The sequence below is a fragment of the Anomaloglossus baeobatrachus genome, chromosome 4 (assembly GCF_048569485.1).
Source record: "Anomaloglossus baeobatrachus isolate aAnoBae1 chromosome 4, aAnoBae1.hap1, whole genome shotgun sequence".
In the NCBI taxonomy this organism is placed as follows: Eukaryota; Metazoa; Chordata; class Amphibia; order Anura; family Aromobatidae; genus Anomaloglossus; species Anomaloglossus baeobatrachus.
This window is the reverse complement of record NC_134356.1, coordinates 262524998-262534502: the sequence shown is the minus strand read 5'-3', so window position 1 is coordinate 262534502 and position 9505 is coordinate 262524998. Positions and strand designations below refer to the sequence as shown.

Genomic DNA, 9505 nt, shown 5'->3' with positions numbered 1-9505 from the left:
GGATTGCATTGAGTTCTAGGAGTCCACATCACCACAGCTCAGCCCATTTTCTTAGAATCCGGTAGTGTGCCCATGTAGGATGGCCACTCACAAACTATTAAGTCCCAGCTGTACATTGCTTGTGAAAAATCTTTCATATGTAGGTGTATATCATGTAGTCCCCCATGCTTAGATACCAGCAGTGATGTTATAGCGTGCACGGTGGTGATGCCATCAGGTACGGCCTCTGGAGTACAAATGGTGCAGCCATTATGTAAACCACCAAAGTATCAAAATTATGAAAAAAAAGTGTGAAATATAAGTAGGATAAAGCCAAACATTTAAATAAACAAACCGCACTGCAAGCCAGGAATTATTTTATTAATTAGTCCTCGTCTATAAAAAGACAAAAGTCAAAAAAAGCACCATTAACATTTCATACACAACACTTACACTCATCTTTAGAAAATCACAAATGGTTGTTTTGTGCATCTTTTCATATGCAGTCAGGAAGCCACATTCAGTGCTAACACTACAGCCAGTCTAGGTCATTCAAAGCTCTCACAAGAAATCACAGTAAAACAAACCTATTTGGCTCAAAAAGAAAATAAAATTAAACAAGATATGCATATGAACAAAGTGACTGGGCGTGTGTGAACATTTTCATTAATTAAATGACTGATTTATTTTAATAAACAAATTCATACGCTGAATAACATTTGATTGTTCCACTAAAAACAAAAAAAATATATATATACAGCCCATTTCTGTAGACTGAAAAATTTGTACATTAGACATGGGTTAGTGAAGTATATGTACATGTTCCCATGTGCAATATGTTATACCTATAAAACGGCAATGTATGCAACAGGCATTTCACATTTTATTCCTTTTAGATGTCATCATGTAGTACAATTACATCATTTTTGAAGAATACCCCCTTGTTATGCCATTTCAGTACAATATTTAGGGTACCTCTTGATATGCCATTCACATTCATAAATGTCAAGGTATTACCACAATCAATTCAAATAAAGCATTCTGATGCTCCCACCCCCCAGAAAAAAGGGCAGCTATCCAGTTCAATGGAAAACCTTAAGTAAATCACCATGCAGACTTTTCTAAAGCAAAGTACGCCTCTAACGATATCGGCCATTTTTGTGTTTATACAGGGTGTCCACCCATATCCTGTCCACCGCCATTAACTTGAGAATGGCAGCAGCTATAGGAATAGAAGTGGTGTCTAGGTATAGTAAAGTAGCCATGCACTACGCAATGAAACCACCTATAGCGCCACCTGGTGGAAAACAACGGAGTTAGCATTGTTATCTCGAATACTGAACGAGAGAGAAAAAAAAAAGTGAATTACAAAGTTGTAGGGCATCATCAATTCAATATGAATCGACACCTTGTATACAGAAATGCTATGATTAGAACGTGTAAAAATCACAAGGTTGCGGACGTGAAGCGATACCTGATGGAGACCTTCCTACAAGTCATTGGGTATGGTGGCTTTGTGGAGTGGCCTCCACGCTCACCTGACCTGACCCCATTGGACTTCTTTCTGTGAGGTCACATCAAACAGCAGGTGTATGCGACCCCTCCACCAACATTGCAGGACCTACGACAACGTATCACAGATGCTTGTGCAAACGTGTCACCTACCATATTGCACAACGTGCAGCAAGATACAGTATGCTGCCCAGAGTCCAGATGTGCATTGCAGCCGATGGTGGCCACTTTGAGCATCAAAGTTAAATGAGCGCCATATGTGTGACCAGCATTCAATGTTTGTTTGGTTTTGGGGGTTGTCATGGGTTTCATATCATAGCATTTCTATATGCAAGATGACGATTCGTATTGAATTGATGATGCCGTACAATTTTTTAATTCACTTTTTTTCTCTATCTCGTTCCGTTTTCAAGATAAAAATGCTAAGTCCGTTGTTTTCCACCAGGTGGTGCTATAGGTGGTTTCATTGTGTAGCACATGGCTACTTTACTATATCTAGACACCACTTCTATGCCTAAAGCTGCCGCCGTTCTCAAGTTAATGGCGGAGGACAGGATATGGGTGGACACAGTATGTGGTGAAACTTTAATCTGAGCTCTGGTTGGAGTCGTCTTGATCTTGACCATCTTGTAGTCGCCTATCAATTAGTTAGAAATTTACTCGGCAAGCTCTACCAGTGGCCGCCTTCATCACAGATCCAGTTTTTTGGCAACGAGACAGACATCAAAAGACCATGCTGTAAAATGGCCATCATGTCGATACTGCTTTTTAGTGAAGGTGTAATGAGGGGAAAAATCCAAAATGTCCAAGTAAACATTCTTTACAGAAAGAAATGACTATTACACAAGCTGTTCACTAGAGGTTATGTTCTTAAATTGCATAGAGGTTGCGTGCGTTCAGTAACTGTTGTAGGTTTTTGGCACAAATTAATAGCCAAAGATTGAATGGCGTACATTAAACTTAACTAAAATGAAGTTAAGGCCATCAACACACGTTGATAACCAACATCAATACTGTACATATTACTTTACATTTGTCAAATACATTTCGTATCAGTTACAAAAGACCATGCAGCAAAATCTCTAAGAATACAGTGACGCAAGCTCTCCCATTTTTCAGAAAGACTCTGAACCAAAGATCGAACCATTTGACCTTCATGGCCTTGATTTATGCAGGATGCAATGGGATGTGTAATACATGTTTTACCAGGGCTCAAGCTAAGTGAATAGGACAGTAGTGGGGAGATGAGGATATGTACTTGTGTTCACCGAGCACATTTACAATAAGGGCTGCAGCACACATTCAGTGATATCATGCGACACTACCTCCACCAAGCTGGGAAGGCTAGGAAATGTGGATTCACGTGTAACATGTTCTACATAAACATCTGTATGAATAGCAGGCGATGCTCGCTTTTCTTACAGAACTAGTGCTTATGTAAACCACAAACCAGATGAATGATATGTTGTAGCCTGTGTGTGGGCAGCAGAGCTTAAACACCCAGTGCCAACCTGCAAGCCATCTGATGCAGTCCTTCAGCCAGTCACCAGGAAGCCACAGCTTAGATGCTCGTTTATAGGAGACTTACATGTGGCAGATCCAGTCATCTATATGTCGTTTTTGCAGCACGTGCTTGGATTTTTGCAGGCTACATTCACGAAATTTGCAAAATTGGTGTCACAAAATCTACGCGTGAATAAGCCTTTACCGGATCTCACTTCATAAAACGGAAGAAAAGAATCCTTCATTTTTTAAGGATTTCACATATTCCCCCTGGCATCTAGGATTCATGATGGCACACTGATATTTTTTTGAAAGTTCTTAAAGGAGTGTCTCATCTGCCTAAAAATAAAAAAAAAACAGAATATTAATTTTACAGGCTATTGCTCATTGCCTAGGTTACCGGCCTCCTCTGCAGTTTTATCTTCAGTGGTCGATCTATGTAAGGAGCACAACATTTTGCTCTGGAGTGTGCCAGCTTCAGATTCCCTGCGTTCCACCAATTCTGCAGACTCAAAGCGGCCACTGTTTGTAGCATTGGACAGTGCCAATGTCATGCCAGCGGGCTGCTGGTCCGAACTGTCAATCAGGAAAGGGCTACACCAGCTCTACAACCAACAAGCAGGTTGCCGGGGAGCGGGGCACTTCTGAAGATAGATGGTACTGACAACCCCTTTAAGTACAAAAGGAAATATTTGCGTTGGAAACCCCCCCCATAACTGAAGCTATGTGATTATGATTATATCGGAATATACATTTTACAAGGGAGTAAATGCCTTACCAATGAGGAGGCCTTTGAGGGGTGTATGCAAGTGTGAAGCACTTTGAAATCCCTTGCCAAACACCACCTGAGAAGGAAGGCAAGGCAGGAGAAAGCCCTCTCCAAAGAAAGATTGCATCGTACTAACAAAAACAGGTCTTCAAACTGCTGACCTAGAGTTTATGGATATACAGCCATGAATGGCTGTACCGCTCACACGGATATAGGTCATGTTCTCACTTAAAAATATATAGAAAGACCATCTGTACTAGGCAGCAGGGAATATATCAGATCCTATTTTAATTTCATATTTCCTGCTGCTAGACTCTCGGACAACCCACTTACCATCTCCATCCTTGATCTACAGTAGTCTGGGATTATATAAGTAAAATGGCACTGCCCATACTCATCACAGGTGTGCTGCCCTAAAATCATGGTGGTATTTAACATTACATCAATTCACTAGATTTTCTAGTCATCTGGCCATGGGCAGGACATCACAGGGACAAAGTTGACCTAGACTTAACAAAGCAGAGGTTACCAATGTCTAGTTCATAAGCAATATCCTCCACTAAGAATGATAGTACCCTAAATGAGCCATCAAGTATCCCTCAAGGAAAGTATCGTCAGAAGTGAAGCCAGCTTTGGTTACAACATTCAGTGGTATAGCCCCCATCCCAATCCCCATTACCTAAACAGCCTGAATTTAAGTATAACCTTATTCACTATTCAACTATGAATCTAGAAAAACAAATGCAGATTCCCGAAGCTCAGTGAGGAGGTGTGCGAGTTATATCACAGTATATCCTAACCAACAGAGGAATAAATCCTACATTTCTCTGGCTAGGGCTTTATGGCGACTTGTGGTTGTACGGCATTGAGGTTGGAAATGCTGGGCTACCGGTCAGAAAACCTGCATGGCTGTATTTTTGCCAACCTCATCCATATTTCACTACTATTAGTTGTGATGTAGGAGCATGACTTTGTCTTGTCACACGACTATATAGCTGCCACATAGCCCTAGGCCAGTGATGGCGAACCTGTGGCACTCCAGCTGTTGCAAAACTACAATTCCCATCATGTCTTTACAGCCAAAGCTTTTGCTTTGAATGGCCAGGCATGATGGGAATTGTAGTTTTGCAACAGCTGGAGTGCCACAGGTTCGCCATCACTGCCCTAGGCCAACACTTGAATTCTGCTCTATGAGGGAAATGTCAAAATGCCATAGTAAGCTGATTTTGGAGTCTTGAAGTTCTGTTATAGGGGAACAGCCAAATTAATCAGTGAATGATATTTCATCCCATCACTAAGAAGGCTCAAATCTCAGCTCAAGAGTCTTGGAAACGTAGCATCAATTTTCAGAAGTGCAGTGTGCACTTAACTGACAGTTCGATGCAGAAGCAAGTTTATTGTGCCATTGGCCTGAACTGTGTGGTATCACTGTTGGTGCAAGTGGAAACCACTAGGCCTCATCAGAGGAGCACAGTGGCAAAAAAAAAAACTGGGCATGTAAAGCCATTTGGCTTCAGGGCACGGCTTTTAAAAGGGGTTGTCCACTACTAGTACAACTTCTTCTGATTCCACATGTTGCTCCCCCCAGGTAAAAAATAAAAAAAACCCCTATACTAACATCCCATACTGGCCCCGTTCTAGTGGTGCCACGGTTTGCGTTCCAGGGGTTTAAGTGACATAACGCGAAGCCCTGCGTCCAATCCAGCGTCAGCTTCAGTCTTCCCACCTTCAGACCACATAAGCAGTCAATAGGAAGTGAGCCGTGCGGCTGCCGGGAACACTAACCACAGCATTGTAGGAATGGTGCTGGTATGGGAGGAGAGTATAGGCTTTATTATTTTACCTGGGGGAAACATGTGGAAGCAGGCGTGGTTGTCCTAGTAGTGGACAAACCCTTTGGCCAGAGTCACACCTGCTAGTAACTCGCGCGAGTCTCGCATCGCATCACCCGGCACGGCCGCACACTCTCCGGAGGGGAGCATCTCAGCTGCATGGAGATACATGCAACCGACCCGCTCCTGTCAGGAGACTGTGTGGCCGTGCCAGGTGATGCGATGCGAGACTTGCGCGAGTTACTAGCAAGTGTGACTCTGGCCTTTAAAGAACTGTGCACCTAGCCTAGGTGATCAATCGCTGCTTGACTGTGGACTGCAGCGACGGCCAGTCCTCTAGACACATCGCAATTAAAAAAAAAAAAAGAAAAAAAAAAGAAAAAGGCCATTCATGAAAACAGAGAAGATTTTTAATAAGTAAATTGCAAAGGAACACTTTGCAATTTTACCCAATGAGAAAATCTCTGAAAAACCTCCAGAGCCTTTTGCACGTTCTCTATATATTGTGATGTCCTGCAATGGCGCCGAGGACCGTATTTTCAGGTTATTAATAAGGCTGTGTCATTGTGACAGCTTATCGGCAAATCTTTTCTCCAGCCCTCCAAAACAAAGAAACCTATGAGCAATCTAGAGACCTAGGAGGATAGAGAGAGGGGTTAAAAGCTTCATCGAAATAAAATGAATGAATCACTGTAAATACGCATGGTACAAACATTACTCTTAAAAGTATAAAGGCAATCATATGGCACAGGTACTAACAGAACAATTGTGGCACCATCCTTTCTTTAACAGAGTGTAACAGTACTCACAATTATTTTAATTTATAGCAGCATTTTACACAGTTTGTGTTAAAAAAGTAGAAGAAAAACAATGTTGAGTAACAAAATGCTTAAATTACAACAATCCTTTGTGCACTCACTGAAAATTTACTGAATTGATTATTTACAAAAAATATTTTTTTTTTTTTTTTTACATGGAATATGGTAATGCAGGAAGCAAAATTACAACTTATCTACAGATACTTTATTACAACCAGGGACATGTGTTGAGAAATGAACCCCATGTGTCGGGTATTACCTTACTAGGAGGGAAGTGCCTTGCTAATGACAAATTCAGCATATAAAATGGTGACGCCAACCACTGTATCTGCAGTGAAAAAAAAAGAGGAGCCACAATACTGTACACAGATATACAAGTAGTGTCTGGTGTGCAGGAAAAGAAACCAATGACAAATGTACAATGTCATCAGAACGCAGGGTTTAAGGAGCCCGTGACTTACAAAATCTCACTGGCGAGGTGGTATTCTCCTCTGATGGGAGTACTGAAAGTTAGGATAGCCCCGGCATACAAACGCTTAATGAACACAAGTATGGCAGACTGTGATCTGAACAGGACGCTCCTTAAGACATCCTGATCAATACATGTTGACATATAATCTCAAAAAGTTCAGAATTGTATATACAGCTCGGTGGTATTAAACCTGAGAGAAATTGCTCGCCTTCTGTGTCTCTGTCAATCGGAGGCACATTCAGATGTCCATCATCATCAACACTGCAGGCACCCTTAGGTCTAAAGGGTTAAAAGAAAGGCTTGGTTTTTGCTACTTCAAGTGAAGTTAGCATGCAGGGGGAAAAAAAAAAAAAAGCAATGTGTCCCTGATTATCAGTCTACCAGTGCATTAAAAGGCCAAAATGTCGATTTCTTTGGCAGCCAAGACTAATGCATCAATGGCTCCTGGATCCGTTTTGTAGCAATACGGCTGTACATTTCTCCTGCTACATTCTATCCTTAGCTCTTCCTGCTCTATACACTGATGGGCAAAGGTAGAAAGTCAGACTATGATTGCAACAGATAGCATTCCTACGATGTCTCCAGACGTGCCCTGTGTGTCATCAGAAACTACATTAGTCAGCAACAGAAATGGCCAATCCACGCCCAATATCAATATATGTCTGGCAGATTATCCCAAAGATAAGCAAAATCTGATGTCAGAAATCCCTTCAGATCTGGTGTAAGACATTGATACCTGCTACTGTATGTTTAGTGGATAACGTACCATATCTGGGTCTCATCATGGGAAGGTACTAGCCACACCAGTTCACGTTTTATTTTTTTCATGGTCACCCATTTTCAAATCCTCTTTAAATTTAGACTTTGTGACAACAGTTTATTGCTCTTCCAGCTGCCCTGGTGACGGGTGGCTCGCGAGTAAAGCAAAGATATAAGCCGGAGATGGACAATATCCTGTAAAAAGCCAGTGGCCAGGTGAAAACCTTCCATAAACCGCAATAGTAAGAAACTCAATAAGCTAGGCTCCAGTTGTAAATCTCTATAGGCTTTGGCTACCCGGCTCTTGGAATTTGCCAAGCCCGGACCTAAAACACCAAAAGAAATGTATTTAGCTTACTTCTACATTCATACATGTCAATGGTTAAGTTAGAGACTGACCAGAAAAGAACCAAAGCTTGCAGGCCCCAGAGAACATGCAAGTCAAGAGTCAAAAAAAGGGATTACAAAAAAACATGTTTCTGAAAATGGATACATTTAGCAATAACCACATTATATAAAAGGCAGACTAGGTTTGTAATGGATCTGCACCTAAAAGAGGCTTAAAGGTCACATCTTACCCTACACAAACCAGAGCAAACTGCTCATACACAGCCAGATTTCTGCAGTATGGAGTAGCCAGTAATGTAATAGCAGCCCTCTTTAAAGCTGAAGACACCAAATCGAGATTAAACTAGTCTTAATCTATAGGATTGCCAGGATTTGGTATTGAACCTTTCACACAGTACACCAAAGGCCCCTCTCGCATCCAGCGGTAGTTAAAGCCCTTACAGAAAGCGGTAGGAAAAAAAAAATGCCATAGTGCGGCACTGAAGCCATATTAATAATCGTGTGGATAAACACAAGACCAGAAAAAGTGGCCATGTAAGGCATCTAAAAAAAAAAAAAAAAAGCTTCCTATGGCTTATCTGCTGAATGCTATTTTACATGGTTAAAAAAAAAAAAAAAGAATCCAAAATGGTGGTAGCACATTTTGTAAGAGAATCCAGGTCTAAACTTTAGGATGTCCGCATGAGAGCACAAAGGCCGTTCTTCCCACTGAATCACCAAGTCACCTTGTAAAGTACGGAGTTTATCTCACGGTTGACGGCAAACCAGAAGTCTGTGCAGACGTTACATATAAAGAAGTGTTGTCCGATAAGGGTGGGCCTACAGAATTTCCATTCGTTGGGGAGCATCCCAATTTCAGTTTTTCCAAGTATTCTGCATGAACTGGCTTGTGGCACTGCAGGACCTTCAAAGCATCTTCAACTTTAAACCACTCCCTCTTTCTCCCTACAATCATGGAAAACAAACAAAGCGTTAGACAATTTATTCTACATGGTAATGTCGGCCGGAAGGAGATAGACTAAATCACCCATGTGAATGCAACATTATTCAGCTGATGACAGTATACAGTGTATGAAGCCAGCCCACCACAGAGCCCTACAGTGAACTCTACTGAAGTCAATGGCCCCCCCACCATATGCAACATACTGCTGACGATCACAGGACCTAACTCAGGGCCGGATGTCAGGGGCACACACGATCTAATATGGATGACCTACTGAAAGAATGAATCAGAGCCTGCATGATTGTAGCCAGCCGGTTTACTCTGCAACGCTGCAGAGCCAATAACTATAGGGAGAGACCTGACCTGTCCACTGCGGTCTGTCCAGCTTCTTCCCACCCTACTCTAGTTCACAGACATGTCTCTTCCTATGTACACATATATGGAGGCCGGTCAATCCGCAGTGAAACACTGATTTATGTTTCAGGCAGGATGAATTTAAAGGGCTGGTTCACTACGTACTTAAGAATTGGCCTTCCCTATCAGTTTTACAGAAATGTGGCCACAATTGTA

At 41.9% G+C, this 9505-nt stretch overlaps 1 protein-coding gene across 1 annotated transcript in view; it reads right to left on the bottom strand.

Annotated features, from left to right (window-relative positions):
• Window positions 1-5836: 5836 nt before the first annotated feature.
• Window positions 5837-9505, bottom strand: part of NUDT4 (nudix hydrolase 4) — a 52321-nt gene continuing 48652 nt past the window's right edge. The window contains exon 5 of the mRNA XM_075344802.1: window positions 5837-8937. Within this exon, the coding sequence (XP_075200917.1) occupies window positions 8735-8937 (203 nt within the window). The 3' untranslated portion in view covers window positions 5837-8734. The remainder of the gene's footprint in view (window positions 8938-9505) is intronic.